The sequence below is a fragment of the Ceratotherium simum genome, chromosome 22 (assembly GCF_057802395.1).
Source record: "Ceratotherium simum simum isolate JZ-2026a chromosome 22, ASM5780239v1, whole genome shotgun sequence".
Taxonomy (NCBI): Eukaryota; Metazoa; Chordata; class Mammalia; order Perissodactyla; family Rhinocerotidae; genus Ceratotherium; species Ceratotherium simum.
In genome coordinates this window covers 28,502,761-28,525,817 of record NC_141921.1, presented here as the reverse complement: position 1 = coordinate 28,525,817, position 23,057 = coordinate 28,502,761, and the positions used below count along the sequence as shown (strand labels likewise).

The following is a 23,057-nucleotide window of genomic DNA, read 5'->3' as shown; positions in this document are numbered from 1 at the left end:
GTCTTCCTCTCAGGCCCTTTACCGGCAAGTACCCCGACAGCCCTGTTGGGGTCCTGGCCTGCTCCCCTCACCGGCGGGTTCCTACCTGGCTGCAGCTGCTCAAAGTCCATCAGCATCCTGTAGGCCGTGCAGGGATTGACACCCAGGGTGGCGGCGCTCTGAAGGGGGATGTCATTCGGAACTCCAATCAGTGCTTCCTCGCTGAACACAGCCTCAGTCCGCCAGGTTCCTGAGTCAGGGGGTGAGTCCCAGGCAGTGAGGAAGGACCCCCTCCACACTCACCCCAGTTCACCCTCCTCAGTAAATGGCGCTCTAGACAGCAGACTTCAAGTAATGCTTAGAGAAAGAAGAAAATATTGAAGTCCTTTGGAATATCTTTGAGTCCTCATAATAATTACATAAGGTAGATTGTGTTATTCAGACATTAGTTACCGTTAGATTTTGCTAATGTCACACAGCAGGTGGGTAAAGATCTCAGACTACTAGACTCTGAGGGTGAGATGGTGCATCGTCACCAGGGCAACAGAGGCTGAGAAAGCCCTCATTTCCTACTCATTCTTCTCATCTAGGGCAGCTTGACTCGGGGTGGTATTATGGAAAAAGGCACGAAAGGAGAAGTCGAAGGCCTTGGTTTGGGACCTGGTTTTGCTAGTCTGCTAGTTTGAGCAAATTCCTAACTCACTGAGTTTTGGTGACTCTAATATATAAATGACATGGGCAAGAAGAGCATGACTGCCTCCTCTGAGAGCTGTTGCCCAAATCAAACGCGATGAGGGAAATGAAAAAATCCTGTAACTGGGAAGAAATGACCATTAACCCCCAGCCCACATTCTTCCAGTTCCAGACAAAAGAATCCTGAAATGACAGCACTGAGAAGGCCCATAGAAAGGGCCGCTCCCCTTCCGTCTACGGACACGCATCTCAAACCCGCTGTGAGCCAGGCACGTGAACGACACAGTTCCGTACTTCCATGGAGCTTTCCTTCTAGTGCAGTGGAACAGGTGAGACACAAACAGCAAATACAATCATTATAAATTATAAAGACATAGAGCAACAGCGGAGAGACTACTCTAAATGGGAGTCAAGGACAGTTCTTTGAGGAGGTGACAGGCTAAGATTAAAGGACAGAGATGCTAGCCACTCAAAAAGTACACAAAGAACATTCTAGGAAGAGGGAAAGGCATATGCAGGGCCTCTGAGGCAGGACAGATCTAGGAATGGAACTGGAAGAATACACACTGGGGGCAGAGTGGCTCGAGACACGGCTGGTGTCGCATGGGCTGATGAGACTTTCATGACCACCGACTTCCACGACCTTCACCCACAGTAACCACGAGTTATGTTCTAACTCCAGTTACAAGTTACCAGTGTGCACATTGCCCAGTCTCCCCTGGGACTGGCTGCATGTGGGAAAAAGCTGGCTATGGGCACAGCAACAGCTGAGCAGCTCTGTACCCATGAAAAATGACCAAGATCGGGCCAGTGGAGGAGTCACCTGGTTAATGATGGCCATTCTTATTAAACTGCAGTGTTCGTGAGAAGACTGTGTCTGTTCACTGCTGTATGCTTGAGCCCAGCATGTTGCAGACGCTCACAATATGTTTACTGAATAAACTGAGTTAATTATAGTCCTGACAATTATAAAATCCTCATCCTCTCCGACTGGCACCTGGTTTAAAAGACTCACCTTTTCTCCAGGGAGAAATCCCTGTTCTGGCTACCACCACCACCACCACACCTGCAATTACCCATAAACCTGGCTGACGTCCTTTATCCTTCTCTTCAAATCTAATTATCAAGTCCTGTTACTTTAGTTCTTAAATCCACCCCATCTTCTCCAGTCCTAAATGGCACTGTTTTGTTCAGACCCTCATCATCGGAAGTCTGAACTGTTTAGCCACCTCCTTACTGGCTTCCTGCCTGCACCCTCTGCCCTTCCAGAGCATTCTCTGTACTGCACCAATCTGATCAAATCATTCCTCTTCTTAACTCTTGCTCGGGCCCCCCCGACCGTGGATGCGAGCCCTCCATGACCAGGCCCCAGGCTACCTCTCCAGCCTACCTCTCCAGCCTCATCCTGCTTCTCCTCAATCCCACCGATGACCCAGCCACACTGAGCTACCTGCAGTTCTGACGGTGCTGTGCCTTCTCCTATCACCTTTGCACATGCTGTGCTCTTGGCCTGGGAAGCTCTTCCTCACCTAGCCCACTGGCTGCACTTCTACTCAGTCTCCCAGACGGAGTTCAGGCATCACTCCTCTGGGAATGCTTTCCTAATACTTCACAGGGGACTCTTGCCTTTGTGTCCATCCTGTGATTATGCACTTATTGTACAGCATTGTATTAAGTGTTGTTTTTCCATTCCCAGCCAAGAGCACTTTAAGGGCAGAGACTGTGTCCAACCCATGTTGTGTGCTCTTCACTCAGCACGGGGGCTGGCCCAAAGCACCAGTCAGCATGGAGTGAATCCTTGCAGCTCTCAGTTTGCTCACATGGCTAGGCTCTTTCACTGCCACGTGGCTGTAGGAGAGAGTGGAGCCATTCTTGGAAGCTTCTCTGATCTCAGAGAAGCAAAGAGCTTCTAGTAGACTTCTGCTAGTGTTTTTTCCTGCCTGGCACCTTTTTCTTTCTTGAACTGTTCCTTCCTAACCTCTGGGGCTGTCAACCACAAGGCCCCACCCTCTATACCACAGAGTTGGGCAAGAAACTCAACCAGGGCAATTGGAGCAGCCCAACCCCATCCCTCTGGTGATGGGTTCATGGACGGGCAAGGACCAGGCGGGATTGGCCAGGGCCCTTCTGGGGGATGGATATGGTTGTGCTGGATGGAGGACATGCCTGTTTGTTCTCAGGATGATGTAAAGCTCAGGCTGCTGGTGGCCATCTAAGGTGTATATCAGAGTGGGTTCCAATCTAAGCTCTACCACTTATTGGCTGGGTGACCTTGGGCAAACTGCTTAATCCTTGACATTTACTGTTGCCTCATGTGCAAAATGGGAACAATAATAGTACCTACCTCATGTTGTGGGAATAATTGAGTTCATATATGCAAAGTGCTTAGAACAGTGCCTGGTGCAAAGGGAATGGTCAATAAATAGTTACTGCTATTACTATATCACTGTGTGGGGAGATCCCATCTGAGAACTAACTAGTAAGAACAAGAGAAAGAGCTCTGATATCACTGGGGTTCCTGGATCCAGCTGTGCCTGAAGCTTTCTATCTCTTGCATGTCTCAGTTCCAAAACCCAATTAATTTCTTCTTTTTTTTTGTAAAGCAAGTTGGAGTTGACTCTCTGTAAGTTATAACCCAAAGGGTCCTAACACTGGAGTGCAGCAGGAAGACCAGAGGAGACAAGAGTCTGATGGGCTCTCTTTCAGTTTGCTGTTTGAGTTTGGGGAAGGGCTTCTTCTCAAGTTTCAGTTCCTCATACATCCAACAGGATGGGTGAGTCTGCCCTGCTTCCCTCTTGTGGCTGCTGTCAGGATCCATTTGTATAATGTGTTTGTGCCTCAAAAACTGTCAAGTGCTAAAAAACAAAACTTACCAATGACTCCTCACTAAAGGTCAAAGAAAATCCTAACTCTTGGCTTGGCTTTTGCAGGGCCTTCCCCTTTGTGGCTCCACTAGCTGTGGGACCTTCTTTCTCACTGATGCAATCCTCTCCCACGTGCAGATCCTCTGCTGCGGCTACACTGGATTGTCCACCATTTCCCAAACTCACCTTTGTGTCTTTGCTCATTTTGTTTCCTCCAAATGCAAGGATTTTTGGCTGATCTTCACCTAACAAAATTCATCCATCATTCATCATCAGAACATTCATCATCAAAGGTCTGTTCCAGTGACACCTCCTCCACGAAGCTTCCCTAAGACTCCCTCTCTCACATACACCTGCACACACAGGGTAGCCAGAAGTGCCCTCTGCTTCCTCTGAGCTTGTAGCACTCCCTTTACTGAGGTTATTGGTTTGGAGATTGTCTTACTTAGATTTTAATCTCCTGGACGGCAGGGGCTGTCTTATTTGTATTCCTCATTGCACCTTACAGCAGAGATTCAGGGATGTAGGGATTTGGAGAATCAGCTCTGAACAACATGGGCCCACGGAGATGAGAGAGCAGGTGCATCATCTCCTGAGCAAAAGAAACAATTTCTGCTCTCCTTGTTCAGCCCCATCACTACTGGAGGTACGTACATGAACTTAACAGTAAACCCTGCATTGCTCAGTCACACCGAGCCAATGAGCAAACGTTTACAGTGTGGGTGAAATAGGACCTGGAACAACAAAGCGGGGCAGACACCCAAAGAAACTCACCCAAACCAGCATTTGCTGGGATGACCCAGTCTCCCGGCTTCACCCCAGTCACACTGCTGCCCACAGCTACCACTTGTCCAACGCCTTCGTTCCCTCCAACCGCAGGCAGCTTGGGAAGGAGGCCGTAATTTCCTAAGGGAGAAGAGCACAGAGGGTCATCCAACGGAGCGTGGGCAGTGAAAGCACATGGACTTTGGAGTCAGACAGACCTAAGCCCGATCTGGGTTCTGCCTTTGACCAGCTGTGTAACTAACAAACCTCTCTGAGCCTTAGCTTCTTCATCTGTAAAGGGAGATAATACTCTTTAGTGTTCATGGTTATTATGAGGATTAGATAAGATAATGTGTGAAATGAGCCCAGCATCTCGCAGGCACGTCATAATGGTTGATTTACTCCCTACTGCAATCTTCCTAACTCTCAAAAAGCCTCACATTCCAGAGAGGGGAGGTGGGAGAGGGCTCACAGTCTGCAGACTGCTCATCTGGAGAACAGCTGCTGCTAATCACAGGAATTTCACACCCACACCTGAGGAGGAATGAAAACGAGGTGGCGGCTAAGCAAAAAAGCCAATTAACATAAGCCACAGAAACCAAGGTTACCTTGGATCATATTTATGTCAGAGGGATTGATAGGGGCCGCCAGCATCTTCACATGGACATCTGATCCGCCCACAGCAGCCAGCTCCAGGTTCTTCAGTCTAAGCACAGAGCCAAAGAGAGATGTTAATGTCACCCAGGCTAGACAGGGCGTCTTTTGCTCGAGTCATTTCCCCAAAGTAGGTCAGGCAGCAACATTTTTGAGCTGCCATTGTGTGCCCAGTAATTAGGGTTCTGTTAGGAAGGAGAAAGTTGCTGTAAGGAATTAGCACAGGATATGGGTTAACTCATTAACTGCAAGTGGAAAACCCCTAGTGACCTCTCAACCCCGCCCTAGGAGAGAAAACGGTTAAAAGTTCTCCTGGCATGGATTAGCCTCGTGTTTTCCATAACTTGCTTGATTATAAGAATCAAGTGTGTGCTTCCTGATAGTATAGATTCTCAGGCATCAGCTCTGAACTACTGAACCAGAATCTCCAGATACAGGGCACCCCAAGTAGTTGTTTTTTTTTTTATGATTTTATTTTTTTTCCCCCAAAGCCCCAGCAGATAGTTGTATGTCATAGTTGCACATTCTTCTAGTTGCTGTATGTGGGACGTGACCTCAGCATGGCCGGGATCCGAACGCGGGCCGCCAGCAGCGGAGCGTGATCACTTAACCACTAAGCCACGGGGCCGGCCACCCCCAAGTGGTTCTTATGAACAGGCATAACTGGGAAACCCCGACTGGCTCATCTGTTCTCCATTTTTTTTTTTTGCCCCAACACACAGCAGGGAGAGGAGACATTTCCGTTAGTTGCAGAGGGGGTGAGGGAAATAGAGAGATAGCCTGTGTAGTTCAGAAAGAACTCCCCAGGTGGACTGTGCTTCACCCCTCAGAGTGATGTCCCTCTCTGGTGAGGACCCTGGTCTGTCAGAAAGGACACTGGACGGAGAGCTGAGGGTCTTAGGTATGCAGCCCCACCACACGATGGCTGTGTCAGCATGGGCAAGCTGCTCCCCTGCTCTAGGCCTCTGTTTCTCCATTTGTAAGATGGGGGTAACGGTGGCTTGCACTTGATCACTTCCAAGAGCCTCTCCCATTTCAAGTCTATGTGATAACCCCCTTTGCTCACGGTGGGCCCTAGACACCACGGGGCTAACATCTTTATCCACTGGGACTTTGGTTAATGGGTAAAATCCACCGAAGGGCTTTTGAGGGAGGCCCAGTGACAGTGTCCATGTGTTACTTTTGTTTTTTATAAAAGGAGACTTTCCGACCAGAAAGCACCGATCAGTGTCTAGACCAGTCGGTCCTTGTGACTTTTTCATTACCAGCGACTCCTGTTCTGTCTTTCTCCACACCTCTAAGACTTCAAGTTTGCAATGCTTTTCTCTGCCTAAATGTACTTGTGAAGTAATAATTCTCCTCATTTTTACTTACTAAAGGCACATATAACTGCCAACCAGAGGTTCTCAGCTTTAGGCAACAGTGTCACTGCATTAAGCTGATGTAATTCCAACCACTTCCCGCAGAAATCCGACCTTTTAATTATACCTGAGGGTCCATCTTGGGGTAAAAGTGTGATTTTCAAGTATTCTTGTACTATGAATAATAACGGTGGCAGGTATTTATGAGGTGTTTATTAGACACAAGGTCCTGTGCTAAGGGCTTTAAATACGTGGGCTGATTTAAGATGTAACACTCCTGTGAGGAAAGTATTAATATTCCCATTCTATTAAGTAGGAAATGGAGGTGCCTAGAGCTCATGAAACTTACACCGGGTAGGAGCGCTGGGCAGTGGCAAGGCTTATCTACTTTCCAGGTCGGAGCTCCTACTTACTTTGCTCCACATCAGCATCCCGAAATCAGTTTGGGAATCCCCGACTGCCTACAAGGACCCCTGGGGATCTGGGAGCCCCAATCTGGGAATCCCTGTATTGGATCATGACCAAAGCAAGGCAGGCCATGCCTCACCATGCTTGAGAAACAGATGCAAATAATCGAAATAGAAACACTCTCTACAGAAAATGGTTAACTAGGAAGGAGTTGATGACCGGGGCAAAGAGAATAAAGGGCTTTTTTTTAAGGTCAGTATTAAGGAATGCATGTATTTATACACAGCTGGAGGAGGAGGAGTCCTTATAATAATAATAATAATAATAACTACTGTTCGAGTGCTTACCATTCAGCCACTCTGCTAAGTGCTTTCCATGCCAGCTCTCTACTATTATTGTGATTTTATAGGTGAGGAACAAAGGCACAAAGAGGTAAATAACTTGCTCCAGGCCACCAGAAGTAGTAAGTGGCAGATCTGATTTGAACCTGGCAGTCTGATGCTAGAGAAGCCAGCTGGTGAGGTGCTGACCCAAGACCAAGCCGAGGGCAGCAGGCTGAGCACCAGCCTGGAGTGAGTGGTGTGTGGGCTCGATCCTTGCAGGGCCTGCCTGAGGAGATGGAGCGGGGTCACCAGCTCCCCAGTTTCCCCAGCAGGCTAAGCAGGGAGGCATCAGCCAGACAGTGATGATTCTCTGTGAACACATGTATAAGTCTGCATTCCAAAGAAAAAGCTGCCCAGAGCAAATGGATTGTGGACTAGCAGCCCTTTACATATTATCCATACCTGCTTCTCTCCTGCATTTTTTTTTTTTTTAAGATTTTATTTATTTATTTTTCCCCCAAAGCCCCAGTAGATAGCTGTATGTCATAGCTGCACATCCTTCTAGCTGCTGCACGTGGGACGCGGCCTCAGCATGGCCAGAGGAGCGGCGCGTCGGTGCGCACCCGGGATCCGAACCCGGGCCACCGGCAGCGGAGTGCGCACACCCAACCACCAAGCCACGGGGCCGGCCCATCTCCTGCATTTTGACCAATGATCTGAGTTTTCCTGTAAGCCGACAAAGTCCATGCACTCAAACTACTTAAAGACATTTTTTCTGCACATTTTCTACATGTTCTTCCCTCAGCCCAGAATTTCTTTTCCACAGCATCTCCAGGAAGTGAGAAATTCAATTCACCCTTGAAGACCCAGCTCAAATTTTACTTCCCCTAAGACATCTTTTGACCCTCTTCTTCACCCTGAAGAAAATCATTTGCTCTATCCTCAGTACTCCCATTACCCAGAAGGGGTGACTATACCATTTAGGACCATCTTACACGAGTTTACTGCTTTTTAGTTTATGAAGGTTACATTTTTTTCAACTGATCATAACAAGGCATAAGTTCACATTCCTTTTCCAAAACTCTTGGGGCAAGATATACTCCCCAGTTCAGAACCACGTATTATCTATACCCCCCATGGGGGCTGGGGCAGCACTCTGGGATCAGACACATTGTTTCTGCAGCAAAACGTATGAAGAGTCACACTAAGTGGGATGAATAATGACCACATAAAAACTTCATGTTAGATCAGGCTTTGCCTCCAAACAAGTTACGAAAAAACAAACGAAAACAACTGTCAGTTTTCAGAGCTTTCTGGATTTTGGAGTTGCAGAAACGAATCTGGATTTGAATCCAGGTCTTTTGGACTCAGTTCAGTGCTCTTTTTACTTACCTCCTTGTTTTATAGTCTGAATGTGTGTGTGTGTGTGTGTGTGTGTACGTGTTGTCTCCCCGTTAGACTGTGAGCTCACGGAGAGCAGAAAACTTTTAGTCTTAACTCAGTGTTTAGCACAGTGCCTGGGACCAAAACAGTGCTCAAGAATGCTTCCTAAAGAAGTGATCCAACTTCCCTTTGTAATGAGAAAATGTAGCGTAAAAGTGCCAGCCATTTAGGGAAACCAGGGAGAGACGCAAACCACAGGGACTGAAGCTATTGAGGCTTGTACTTGCTCTTCCTGGTTCTGGGCTATTTAGGAAAATAACCCTAAAGGATGGGTACAAATAAAAATGGAGATTATCCTTAAGAGAGTTTGGTCTAAGCAAAAACCTATGGCTCTTTTCCTCACAGGAAACTGCAGATCAGATTTGCAATAAAATTGTACTTCTTAAAAACTTAGATGACCACAGTCAAGATGAGAATACAAGTAGACTGCAGTTCACAGATGAAGGGCAGAATATGGATTTAGAGTGAAATAGGCAGTCTTGAGTTTGAATCCTCCCTTGGTCATTTACCAGCTAGATAAACCTCCAAATGCTCATTTGTGAGATGGGGAGAACACTAGAACCCAGCTCAAGGATTAAATGAGTTAATGTACAGAAAGCATTTGTTAGAGTATCTGATACACGGTAGATGCTGAAGAAATGGCAGCTGTTATCAGTGGTAGGAATATCCAAGGAAGCCTTTGATACAATTGGCTGGCTATACCTCTGAAATGAATCACTGAATCACTGAAATGAAGGCTTTTTGGAAAATTCAAGTACAGAGCAGAGGGCATTCCAGGCCAGACACACAGAGCTGTGAGTCAGCGTGTGTAGGTGGGAATCTAGGGTAGTACATAAACTTATTCTGGGCGATCTGGCTGGACAATTAAATGACAACTAACGTTGACAGTTTACTAAGTTCCAGGCATTGTGCTTAACATTTTATATGTTTCCTCAAAACACCTATCTGGAAGGTGTTATCACCTCAATTACCAGATGGGAAACTGAAGCTCAGGGAAGTTAAGTAACTTGCCTGAGGTTAAACTGTTAGTAAGTGGCAAGACTTAGTCTTAAGCTTGACTCCAAAACTCAGACCATTGAACACTAAGCCGGCATCCCTACACTGCATTTGTAGAATTCTCGTCCTGAAAGAGATTATTAGGTATTCCCTGGGGTCCAATTCATTTGGGAAAGGCTGCCTACTAAAACCCCTTTATAAGATTCAGACTGCACATTAGAATCATAAAGTCTCTGAGAAGTCCTCTGGTAAAGAAACCCATGTGGCTTTGTGAAATACAGAGCTTCCGGAGTTTACTCAGCTGGGAACACTATTTTCACAGCACACCGAATAACTGCCTGGCCCCAGACAGCAGTTTGAGAAGCACTGCACTGGGCTACAACTGGCTCCCAGTTCTCTTGTCTTCTGGGAGGCTAGCTGCTCTGTGCTTGCTGAAATTCACAGAAGTGGGAGGGAAGGAGAGTGGGGCAGGGACCAGGGTCTAGGAGATGGAAAGTTGAAGCTGCAAACACAGGTGGGTGAGGGTGGCGGGCAGATCTGACACATGCTGCTCGCCTGGGGGGAGGTATGTTGGTCTAGCTGTGTCTCATCAGGGAGACCAGCCCCAGCCTGCCCCATGGAATGCCATCAATACCACAGACACTGCTGTTCCTGCAGACAGTTCTAACAGTGTCCTCAAGGATACCATTCTGCCAAGACAGGAAGGAAAGCAGGGGCTGAGTGAATTCCAGGAGTTGGACCTCTGGTGTAATGAGAGCAATTTCTTCCTTGTTTTTTTTCAAACTCACCACAGGAACTGGTGGCTGTGTTATGGACTGCAAACGAGGCACCCAAACACAGCCTGGCAAGATCTCAAGTCACCTTCCCAAGACTGCTCAGGGCCTTCCCCTGTGTCACGGCGCCATGCAACTCAGAGGGATGCCACTGTCTTCCCTCGACAGATCCCAGACTGGATAAGGTCACAATGGCTCCTTTGAGGCCGAGGCTGTACACCTGTGATGCCACATGAACTACAAGAAGGACAAAAAGCAGGCAGAAGAAAGAGCCTTTTGAGAGGAGGGAAAAAGAGGCCAGTACTCAGGGGACTGGCTCAGTTATATTTGCTGTGTAAGGCGGGCACTAGCCAGCACTGCTAAGATATCTTTCTTGCCTTCCGCATTCAATTAGCAGCCATTTGTACTTGCATCTTCCACTCAATCACCTCAAACCGGTCAATATCATCTTGGGCAGGAAGAAAAGGCAGGGAGACTGTCACAGGCCACAGAGACTTTCTCATCTGCTCATTACAGAGAGCCAAGAATGTGTGTCCTGGGTGCCAAGAACAAGCCACTAGGTGAAGGTAACCATCTTCTGCGGCTCTCCCCAGTCTATCTGCAATCCCCATGGTCACAAACAAGTTGTGATGTTTGTGAAATACTGTGATTTAGTGAAATACTTGGCAGGCTGGATACATTGTTCTGAGATTTGATTAATAATTAATAAGCAGGGCACAACTGGGAAACTGTGGAGGAATGAAGTTCTTCAGCTCACAGCTTGTAACAGCTCGCCCCCCAGCAGGGGGTGTTGGTGGCCTCCGTTGGCGGGGTTCTAAAGGAGTCCTGGGCTCTTGGGGCGAGTTTCTTTCCCTGAGCAAAGCTCATACATTCCACGTCCCCTGGCGTGCTAGGCACAGCTACTTGCCTTCCTGCGCCTCTTCTGGCTTCTCTGCCTTAAAGTAATCTTGCTCTCCCACCACTCAGGACTTTTTGCTCTTTAGCACAATCATTTTGTAATTTTATTATTTATTTATTTATTTATTTTTCCCCCCAAAGCTCCAGCAGATAGTTGTATGTCATAGTTGCACATCCTTGTAGTTGCTGCATGTGGGATGCGGCCTCAGCATGGCCGGAGAAGCGGTGTGTCGGTGCGCGCCCGGGATCCGAACCCGGGCCGCCAGCAGCGAGGTGCGCGCACGTAACCGCTAAGCCACGGGGCCGGCCCGAGCACAATCATTTTGAATGGAAGGGAATCAGAGACTTAGGGAAACTTCTCGAAGTTTCTCCCAGGGTTGGCAAAGAAACCCTCTCCCTACCTTCTCAATCCCCTACTTCTTTTCAATTAAGATTACCAGAAAGCTTGTAAGTCCCATAATATTCTACATCTGCTGACATCAGGAAACCTGCTTGAAGGGAGTGGCAGAGTCTCTCTTGCTTAGTTTGCTGAGGCCTAACTCTCCTTGTTGCTCCAGAGAGCAAGACTGGGCCACAGCAGGGCGCAGTCCCTGTCTGCAGCTGCTCTTGTCCCTTTGACAGGTACAAAGATGACTCTGCAGCCCCTGCCTGGTGGGCTGCTGATTGTGTAACTAACCAAGGGCAAAGGGGGCTGTTGGTGAAATCTTGTGCCCAAATTTCTAGCCACACAGTTGCTCCCTGGAGGTTGCTGGAGCAACCACTGTCGAGCAGGCAGTCCAGTGCCTGCTTCAGTTTCAGAGTTGTCAGAGGTGGACAACTGTCGGATCAAAGAGGATCCATGTCTCATAACCATTTCCGTGGCTGCAATATTATATTACAGAGGAGGATGTGGAGGTCTCATCTCATCTTGGCAGGAAAGAGTGTTGCTTGGGGAGAATGGGGTCGAGAGGTATGCAGGTTTTGAGGTGTAAAGAAGAGGGAGCTGTGAAGGTTCATCACTGGCACAGAAGACAGGCAGGGGGAGACACAGCACGCATGCCCATATTTACCACTGCAGACCTTGGTCAGCCCCTTTATTTTATCAAAGAGTAACTGAAAAGAATGGAGACTGGGGTGATTTCCTCACTCTAATAAGGCGTGGCAGAATTGGGACTAGAAGCCAGGCCAGTGCTCTTGCGAGTGGTCCCCAAGGACCTGACCCACAGACTAACCTCGTGTCATCTTTGCTTTTCCTTCTCTAAAATAAGGACCCCTGCTACCCCATCCAGGGTGGGAAAGGCCTGGAACCATAGGAGAGCGGTAGGAGAGAGCTGTAGGAGCTGCTAGGAGAGGGCCAGACAATCATGATAACTTGGAGTCGCACTGGGTGGAAGCATTCCTCCCAGACACTCTGGACACAGGCAAAACCCCTGTCTGTTGTGCAATTCTAGGAGTTGTGCCTGCCAAGTTTCACCCTCAGACGCAAGAATGAGGAAACAAGGATAGAAGGGTTGGCCCTACATCCCACAGTGTGAAGTCCAGAGGGAAGGTAATGCACCAGTGGTACAGGATGTGGGATCCTCAGGCTAGTTCCCTCTGAGCCTGGTTCAGCAAATACGTCCCTCACAGGATTACATATTCAGTGCACAGGAGGCACTCAATATTCATTAATCAGTGCCACATGCCACATTTTCTCTTCCCTTTGGATTTTTGCACATGTAGGTTCTTCTGCTTGGAACATTCCTACACTTTCTCTCCTCATATGCCGCCCACCTGATCTTCTGGGGACTCAACTTAGACGTTGTGTGTTCAGAGAAAGCATTCTCTGACTACCCCAAGGGGGTTAGGTCCCCTCTTCTGGGTGTCTGTAGTACTCTAAACATATCTGACCACAGCACTGACCCCACTACTATGGTTGCCCGTCTCCTGGACTAGAGTGTGAGGTCCCCGAAGGCAAAGACCGCAGATTACTTGTCTCTGCTAGCACTTAGCAGGACCTCAAAGAATAAATGCTGCCTAACTTACTACATTAATGAGTTCTGTTCCCACCTCCTTCATTCCTGACCACAATAAAGACCTCTAGCAGACAGAGAGACAAACAAGTAAATCCCCGTTCTCAACACAGTGCCAAAGCGGAATGTTAAATTTTTTTCCAAGTACTATAATTCTGGTTTAAAAACCATGTCACCTGCATAGAGTTTTGGTTTTAAACACTGACATCAACTGTAAAAAAGAAATCCCCTGAAAGTAAACAGTGCCCTACAGTGAGAACTCACTAGCTACATAGCCCGGGTCCCCATCCCCTGCTCCCCCAAAGTCTACCTGGCTGAGAGAATGGGTGTGTCCAAGGGTGTCCCAGATTCGTTTCATCTTGTGCTAACAGCAGACAGGTGAGAAAGCCATGATGACCAGGATGCTGCTCTACGAAAGCGTCACGAACCCAAAAAGGGGAGGAGACAGAGGACAGAATTCTTACCATCTTCCCCAGGGTGGGGCTGCCCTACTTATGAAGAGTAGAGATTTGGGGTCACCGGAATGACCTATAATTTCACCTTCACCTCTTCTGACCTTTCCTATTCCCAATTTTATACTCCATCTCATTCTCAAAAGAACATCTGAGATGACTGTCATTGTTTCTTCAGGTCTATGTCTATATCAAAGACTTTTAATAAAGGGACATCACAGTTGTATGATCTTGGGCAAGTGATCTTCAAGTTTCTTGAGCCTCAGTTCCCTTGTGTGTAAAATGGGGATAACAATGACCAAACTGGGTTATTGTGATTTTTAAATTTCATAATACATGTGGAGAATTTAGCCCAATGCCTGCCACACAGTAGGTGTACAAGAAATGAGAGCTGTTTTTACCATAAGACCCAGAGAATGCAAAGTTCTGAAAGGAGACTTTCAGGAACAAAAGGAAAGAAGATGTCGGACTTTCTGGAGAACTATTTGATAGAGATTCCGGAACTCTGCACAAGGGGCAATGGCCGTGGGGACCTCTGAAATTTCTAGAATGTTTGAAACAAACTCTCCTGTTTGTCATTTTCTCCTGCACATTCTTACTTCACTTAGATCAGCAGTTCAATCCTTTAGATAAAAAAGGCCCGAGTGTTTGTTTAGGGGAATCCATTTTGGGGGGAAAAGAAACTCTAAGAGACCACGGAAAAAGGCTTAGTAGAGGAGTGAAGAGCTAGAATGTTTGGACGTCAACAGGAATGAAGAGCGGGACATTCAGAACACTGACATGAGAACAGGAGGTCCCTGGAGGCCTCATTTTGAGGAGCTCTGCAACCCCTTAGACCTGTGCAGACCATTCCTCGTTCCCTTCCTGCTGCTCCCAGAGCTCTGGCCCACAGTGTGAGCATCACAAACCATGCCAGTCTGGGAAATGCTCTGCTTGGACTCGCCGTAGTTCCATGACCCTACTTGGTGTAACCTGACCCACAAACCCAGTCATCAGGATGTTTAAAGGACACTTGATTCTTTCTGTGACAGTGTGGTTACCCTAAACCTGCTAAGACATGACTACAAAGAAGAGAACCCCAGCCTCTAGCCTCAGTCCATACACGAACAAGTCAAGTCGCCTGAATCTGGGTCAGAAGGGCAAGCTGCTCTTGGAGCAGAGGGAGAATTATTGCCTACCTGACAATCCACAGCCACAGGTTCTCAACTCTGGCCTGGGTATTAGAGTCACTCAGAGAACTTTAAAAAACACAGATTTCAGGGCCATCCTAGCCCTATCAGGTACCTCAGGAGTGGCACCTGGGAATATATAGTTTGCAAAAGTGCCACAAGTGACTGAGATGTGAAGCCAAGGTTGAATACAATGCTTCATGGAAGTATCATGTTTTGAACTTCTGGGAAATTACTAAGGTTCCACACAAGAAGACAGGGGAACTGTCTTTTCCTAAGTGGTATCTGCAACCAGTCTGTTCCAGCCTCCCTGGCTCTCCAAGAGGAGGGGATCAATCTGGAGGCAACTGCACTCAGCTGCCTAACCTACTCAGGCCTTTCCTCAGGGTCCCTGAACAGCAGAGATGCCTTCCTCATCACCAAAGAACTCAATAAAAGGTGTGCTTATCAAAATTAGATAGATTTAATAACATTTCTGGAGCACCTGTTTTGCGGCAAGTCCTTCCCCAGACACATAAATTGCAAGCGTGTGAGAGAGGCACTACATCGTTCCCATTCGGGGGGCATTCCTGGAAAAGGAGTGTTCCCCAGCGCTTTACCAGCTCATTACAGCACAGTCCTCAGGGAGATGTCTTCCCAACATGGTGATTTATTACCTATGATCAACATACAATTTGGGCTTTATTGACTGATGTGTCTTCACAATATCCTTTTCAAATGCTCTAAGGCTGGATGTGGCTAGGCTGAGTGCATGACCTTGAATTTACCTGAGGCTTATACCCTTGGGCTGTCAAAACATGTAGCTTATATATATATTTTTTAAAGTAAAAATACGGAATGTTTCACAAATTTGCGTGTCATCCTTGCATAGGGACCATGCTAATCTCTGTGTCTTTCCAGTTTTAGTATATGTGCTGCTGAAGTGAGCACTCGAGCCTGTATTTTAATCAAGAAAATAATTCCCTGTTTGCTTATCCTTTGGAAAACAATCAAACCATTTGGTGGGAATCAAAGAGTTGTAAACAAGGGAGTGCAGGAAGGTACACAGGTGCTTTTTGGTGGAGCACATTAGGTTGATCTCAGCTGATCAGCATTATGAGCTACGACTGTATTGTCTCCATTCTTAAAGATGATGAAACCAAGGCTCAGAGAACCTCAGTAACTTGCCAAACACACACAGCTAGGACAGGGAGGGCAAGGATTGGATCCCACATGTTCTGATTTCCAGACCAGTGCTTTCACCTTAGCTCCAATAAGTGACCCCATAGCCCTTCTGAATGGCTGTAGTCACTTATGTGCAGATTTATAATGGCTGACAATTCACATACTGTTTTTATCAGCCACATGAAAAAATCATGGATTAAGATCCAACAGAATTTTAGGAGAACATAATTATAAAAGTAATGAGGGCTCAGAAGGGCTGAGTGACTTGTCTAAGATCAAAGAGTTACTAAGAGCCTGGGTCTGTATTTGATCCTAGGTCTGTATGGCTCCAAAACAGGAGCTCTTTTTAACGAGTTAAAGGCACATATACAGCGCAGCGGGGAGGAAATCACACGAGATAGGAGTCACGAGCCATGGATTTCCGTCCCTGTTCCAATCTTTATTAGCTGTATCACTTCGGACAAGTCCCTTGCCCTCTGTAAAATGGAAACAATGATCTCTGACCTACTTTACTGAGAAGTGAAGATCCAAATGTACGCAAAAATATTCTGAAAATCCTCCCTCCCCCCAAATAATAGAGGGTAAGAACTCGGGCAGATCAGACAGTCAGACCTGGGTTCAAATTCCGACTCTGCCACTTACTGGCTTTGTGACTTTGAGCTAGTGATTTTACCTCTTATGCCTCAGTTTTCTCATCTGCAAAATGGGGCTAGATCAAGTACCCACCCAAAAGGTTGTTGTGACGAGGAACGAGAGCATCCATTTACACAGGGATTGCCCGACACATAGTACTCGATCAATAAACGTCAGCCACTATTACCCTTATAATTGTGCCTCTCGGGTCTCCAACGTCTTCGAAGCTCGGGCTTTCTGAGCTACCAAACATGCCCTGGGACCAGTTTCGGTCCTATTATTCTCTGCCTTCTTCCCTGGACCCTGTCCCTCCCTTCCCACTCCCCCTTCTCCACAGCCCGTCTTAAAACACTCCAGGAACCCCAGTCCCCTGGCCCCGTTTCGGCGCCGTCTCTTACTCGACGACCTTGGCCGGGTCCCCGTGATGCCCATAGACCAGCGCCCGGACCCGGGAGGGCTCGGCAGAGGCGGAGTAGGAGGCGGCGGCAGGCCGGCGGCGGCCCGAAGCGGGGCGTAGCCTCCGCTGCAGCCGGGCCGAGGCTCGCGCCCCCCACAGCGCGCCGCAGACCCACATGCTCCTTCCAGTCGACTCAGAGCCGGACGCCCAGGACACGTCATCTTCCCGCGACAGCGCGCCTGCGCCCCGCCCCGCCGCGTGACCACGCCCCTTGCTCTTTTTAAAGGGCCATTCTCTTCCTCCGCTGCCCGCGCGGTGGCGCCTCGTGACACTGCGCGGGGAGCGAGGGATGGGCGGTGGAGGGTCTAGAGGGAGTCACAGAATCCGAGCCTGCCAAAGTTGATCTCCCAAGGAGCGTCTGGGACTGGCCTAAAGCTACAGTCTGCGATTTGGTGTTTGATTTGGGGGAAGTCATTTACCCTCCCCTGGCCTCAGTTTCTCCTCCCCACCATTTATTCAGTGCTCACTGTGCCAGGCCCTTTAAGGCATCATCTCATTTAATCCCCACTACTCTCCAACAGCATAGGAGGCCAAGCTTACTTCCCTACACTGAGTTTAGAAGATGTAAACTGATGTGGAGCTAAGAGCGCTGGGCTTGGAGTTAGAAGATTTAGGTTCAAATCCTAGTCCTGCTGCTTCCTAGCTGGGCCACCTTCGGCAGTGGCTGAAACTCCCAGTCTGCTTTCTCGTCGGTACAATGGGGAAAATATACCTCCTTCAGGATTGTTGTAAGGTGGGCCGCCCCGTGGCTTAGCGGTTAAGTGCGTGCACTGCGATGCTGGCGGCCCCGGTTCAGATCCCAGGCGTGCACTGACGCACCGCTTCTCTGGCCATGCTGAGGCCTCGTCCTACATACAGCAACTAGAAGATGTGCAACTATGACATACAACTATCTACTGGGGCTTTGGGGGAAAAATAAATAAATAAAGTTATTAAAGATTGGATGCAAGAGTAGAATAAGGGGCTGGAGAGCACATTGTAAAAAGCTAAGTGTGTTCAGATATAACGGAGGGATCTCAAGGAGGATGAACTCCTCTCAAAATGCTCACTGTGTAGAAAGGGATTGAGTGGGACAGTGGAAGTACTTTGTAAAAAGATGTAGCACAGTGAAGATGCTAGATCATATTTTTAGTGGAAAGAAGACATGAGCGTAACAAAAACTCCAGTTGAACGTCAGAGCAGGAGGGAAGGCACTGTTGGAGTCTGAAGGAGAGAGGTGCTCTGGGCTGGGGGTGGGGGGTGGGGTAGGGGCTCTTGGAGGAGGTGCTGTTGGAGCCAGTCCTGTGACTCAAAATCTTCAATTTGCATAAAAGTCACCCGAGGTTGCATTCACCCACCCCTACTGAATTAGAATCTTGGAGAGGGATCCAGGAATCTATATTTCTTACAAGCTCTCGAGAATATTCCAAGGCAGGTGGCCCAGGGAACAGACTTGGAGAAACACTGAGCCAGGGCTTTGAAAGATAAGGAAGAGTTCCTTTCTCTGGATTTTATTGACCCAAAGCCTGCCAGCTCAGAGCCTTTCCTCTGAGGAAGAGAAGGCCGAGTGCTGTGATGAAGGGGGCAGGCGCGGGATTCTGGCAACACTGGCTGAGTCCTGGCTCTGCCACTCTCCAGCCATTTGATTTTGGACAAGTCACGTGGCCTTTCTGTGTCTCCATTTCCTTATCCTTAAAATGAGGGAACTAGTAGTATCCGTTTCAAGGTTGTTGTGTGAATCAAGTGAGATGTTATTCACTTTAAGTGCTTAGCACAATGCTTGGCACGTGAAAGCATTTAATAAATGATATTGGGGGTTATTGTGAAGATCAAATGAGAAATATCACGTGTAAAAATACAGACTAGGGTCTGGCTCATAGCACGAGCTCAAAAAATGTTTGTACTTGGTTTTATTATTAAAGAAAGTTGGTGTCCCATGATGGGGAAAAGACCTGGCCCCCCCCCCCCCCACACACACACTACTCAGTCTTGCTTATCCTCTCTTTTCATGGTGACACACGGGTCTACTTCCATTGGAAGACTCCCTAGGGGACACTGAGCTGTTGACATTGTCTTCTCTACCAAATTGGCTCCTCTGAATTCCTTGGGCAGGCCAGCCAGGAAGCCTGGAGATTCATCAGCAGGTCTTCCTCCTTGGGGCTAGACTTAGTCCATCTGTCCATCCTGATAGCCCTCACTTTCCGTCCAGGCCATCAGCTCTCATTTGAATGATATCAACAGCCTTCTTCCTAACTGAGATCCTCTCCCCTGTCTCTCCCTCCCCAATTCCGTCTTTCTCAGGCCTCCGGAATAATTTTTTTTTAACAGAAAGATGACATTTTGTCTTTCCCTTGCTTAAAGTCCTTCCATGACTCCCCAATATTTAGGGAGAACCAGAAGCCACAGTTATTTGTAGAACACCATAAACTATTGATATATTAAACTTAAAATTGTAAACAAAACAAAGCAAAACTATGATTCTATGCTAACTCTATCATTCTCTCACACTATTGACGTGTACTAAAGTCTTCAGAAAAATGTATGGAGGAAAAACACCTTCAAACAAAGAAAATTCTATTCATTGTAATTAATCTGCCTTCTTGCAAATTAGAAAAAGATGGCTATCTTTTAATTCAATGGCAGAACCCCTCAGCTTGGCTTGAGGAATACCTGGGTTCCTCTAGGGGCACAGTTTGAGAACTACTAATGGAGGTGTTCAAGTCCGACTGTCCTGGCCTTGCACTCAAGACTCTGTACTGACTCCCACGTTGTCTTTATCTCCTGCTGTTGGACTGTGCACAGCCTATGATCCAACCATACCTGATACCCACCTTTCCCAGCTCTTCCATGTCTTGTGCCCTTATTCAGGCTCCTCCTTCTGCTTGAAATGCTTTTCCCTGCCTTGCCTACCCCGGAAACTCCAGGTTCAGATGTCATTTCTTTGATGTTGTTTCCTGACCCCCTAGGCTGAGTCAATGCCTGCTGCCTTTATGTTTTCTCTGGATTGGTGTTTTGGCCTGTAGGACACAGTCTCTTATTTATTTATGTGTCCTCTTCTCCCTCCGGCAAGATTGGGGCACATGTGGTGCATCTCCAAGGCGCTAGCACCCAATATGGGGCCTGGCACAGGGTAAGTGCCATAAATATTCCATGAGTTGAAGGTAATGGAATTTCTTCATGGCCTGGCCCTGTCTGTGGTGCCATCTCCTTTTCCCTAGATTTGGGCGGGTCATTCCAGGCCAGGACTTTCCTTCTCCCTTCCCTCTTCTCTTAAGGATTATGGAAGTTTGTGGTCTTTTTCAAGTGAAGCAGAATGTTTCCTTTTCATCTGTCCACCTGTTGCTTGTGTTCTGTCCTTCCCTCCATCACAGTCTCTGCCCTGTAGACTTCCCCTACACAAAGAGTGAAGGGGGTGGAATCAGTCAGGCCTGGGTTTGAGTCCTGGTTCACCATTTATTTAACTGTGTGACCTTGGACAAATGTCTTATGCTCTCTGAACCTCAGTTTCCATATCCAAAAAAATGGGATCAGTGGTAAATTCTCAACATGACGTCCTGCAAGAGTCCTCTGCAAACAGCAGCATCCTTGATTGCTTCTTCTGTTCTCCAGATTTCTCTCCTCGAGTTTCCTTTTCTGGCTGGTCCTTTCTGTCTCTTCTCTGCTCCAGCATCTCTCTGTCTCCATTTCTTCCCCATCACCTTTTCTTGTTTCTGTCTCTCTCTCCCTGTGACTCTCTGTCTGGTTAATTCTCTGTCTCTGGTTCTTGCCTGCTGTCTCTTTGGCCCCTTCCCTGGCTCAGCCTGGAGCTCATCAGTGCTCACAAGAGAGGAGACCTAGAGCCTGGGAGCCTTCAGTCCTGCTTCCTTTAGGCCCAGAGCAACCTCAGATGTGCCAGCCTCAGTGCAGAGCCGGCCAGGAGTGGAGGCAGTGCACAGTGCATATGTAGGGAGGGCCTGGATACACCTTCAACCCCTGGGCTCTGTCCAGTGTCACTGCCTGCTAGTTAGACCCATGTGCCCACAAGTCCCTCTGCTTCCACAATCTGTTCTTCACTCAGCTGCTTGGGAGATTTTTTAAAAAATGAGAGATCGGAACTTTTACTCTTCTGCTTAATGCTCCAATGGCTTCCCACTGCTCTTAAGGTTTAACCCAAAGACCCATAGTTTCTTGCACGAACGGTAGGGCCTGCTGGCCTCTCCAGCTGCACCTGGCTCCCCTTCCCTCCCCACTCACTCCATTCCAGCCACCCTGGCCTTGCTGTTCCTCAAACCCAACAGCTCTAGCCTTTGCATAGGCTGTCCCCTCTGGCTACAGTGTTCCTCCCCGCTGATTTGCTGGTTCCTTCTCATGCTTCAGGTCTCAGCTCAGATGTCACCACGTCACTTCCTCAGGGAATCCTTCTCAGATCACTTTAGCTAAAGTAGACCCCCTCCCATTATTTATTACAACACTCCATCCATTTCTCTTAGAGTGCACATCTCAGACTGTAATTATATATTTACTTGCATGTTTGCTGTTGGTCTCTCCCCCTAGAATGAAAGCTTCACGAAGGCAAGGTCCATGTCTATATTCATTCATTTATCTATTCGGTATTTATTGAGCACCAACTACATGTCAGACACCAAGCACTGGCGTACAAGACCAAGTCCTTGCCCTCAGGGAACTCGTGTTCTAGAGGTGGAGACAAATAATGAATATATCACATAGTAGGTGCTCTGTTTAAAACTGTAGTAATCCCCTTCTCCCTCGCTGTTTCTCCCCATTTCTCTGGTACATCACTGTCTCATATACCAGAGAATTTGCTTTTTTCAGTTGTTTGTTGTTCTTGTTTTAGCACTAGAATGTAAGCTCCACGAGGGTAGGAATGTTTGTCTATTTAATTCTCCACCTTGGCTTATAGTAATTGTTGAGTAAATGAATCAGTATCTGGTATTGTTGATTTGTTCCAAAAGGGAGGCAGGTCTCAGCCCCTATTCAAGTCAAGCCTGATGGCCTTGATTCAAATCTTGGTGCTGCCACATATTAATGCATAACTTGGAAAAGTCACCTTCTCTCTCTGGACCTCAATTTCCTCAACTGTGTAATGGGAATAATAGTGATGAGGATTAAATGAGTCCACGTGGGTAAAGCACATAGAAAGTGCCTGGTCTTACACAGTAATGGACAACTAGCTTGTGGTTATTGCACAAGAGCTTGTACTGGGTAGAGGCCCAAATATACTTAATCTGTATAACCAGAGGGTAGACTAGGACCTTGCGAATTAGTGAGGAGTTGGACTTCATGGCATGAAAAGGAAAAACTTAAAAAAAGCCAGCATTGCAAGGAGAAATAGATGAATCCACTGTTATAGTTGGAGACTTCAATACCCCTCTGTCAGAAATGCACATATCCAGCAGGCAGAAAATCAGTAAGGACATAGTTGAACTCAACAACACCATCAATCAACTGGATATAATGGACATGTATAGACTACTTCATCCAACAACAGCAGAAAATACGTTCTTCTCAAGCTCAAATGGAATATTCACCAAGACAGACCATATTCTTGGCCGTGAAACAACCTTAACAAGTTTAAAAGGATGGAACTCATACAATGTCTGCTCCCAGATCACAATGGAATTAAACTAGAAATCAATAACAGAAAGGTAGCTGGGAAAATCCCTAAATACTTGGAGATTAAATAACACACTTCTAAATAACACAAAGGCCAAAGAAGAAACTTCAAGAGAAGTTAAAAATATTTGGAAATAAATGAAAATGAAAACACAACTTATCAAAATTTGTGGGATGCAGTGAAAGCTGTGCTTAGAAGGAATTTTATAGCACTGAATTCATGTATTAGAAAAGAAGGAAGATCTAAAACCAATCATCTAAGCTTCTGCCTTAGGAAACTAGAAAAAGAAGAGCAAATTAAACCCAAAGGAAGCAGAAGAAAATAAATAATAAAAATCAGAGCGGAAATCAGTGAAATTGAAAACAGGAAATCAATAGAGAAAAATCAATCAAACTGAAAGCTGGTTCTTTAAAAAGATCAATAAATCAATAAGCCTCTAGCT

At 47.1% G+C, this 23,057-nt stretch overlaps 1 protein-coding gene and 1 non-coding gene across 3 annotated transcripts in view; both read right to left on the bottom strand.

Moving 5' to 3' along the window:
* Positions 1 to 17,156, bottom strand: part of MECR (mitochondrial trans-2-enoyl-CoA reductase) — a 32,368-nt gene extending 15,212 nt beyond the window's left edge. The window contains exons 1-5 of one of the 2 annotated variants that reach the window (XM_087446413.1): positions 16,964 to 17,156; positions 9,111 to 9,215; positions 4,910 to 5,007; positions 4,311 to 4,442; positions 86 to 229 (exon numbers count right to left, since the gene is read on the bottom strand). In XM_087446413.1, coding sequence (XP_087302539.1) covers positions 86 to 229; positions 4,311 to 4,442; positions 4,910 to 5,007; positions 9,111 to 9,215; positions 16,964 to 17,139 — 655 coding nt within the window. In that variant the 5' untranslated portion in view covers positions 17,140 to 17,156. The remainder of the gene's footprint in view (positions 1 to 85; positions 230 to 4,310; positions 4,443 to 4,909; positions 5,008 to 9,110; positions 9,216 to 16,963) is intronic. The other variant, XM_004425853.3, reaches the window with a different exon arrangement.
* Positions 15,595 to 15,698, bottom strand: LOC147914106 (U6 spliceosomal RNA). The gene has a single exon (XR_015555890.1). It is a non-coding gene; the product is annotated as a U6 spliceosomal RNA (small nuclear RNA).
* Positions 17,157 to 23,057: the final 5,901 nt, after the last annotated feature.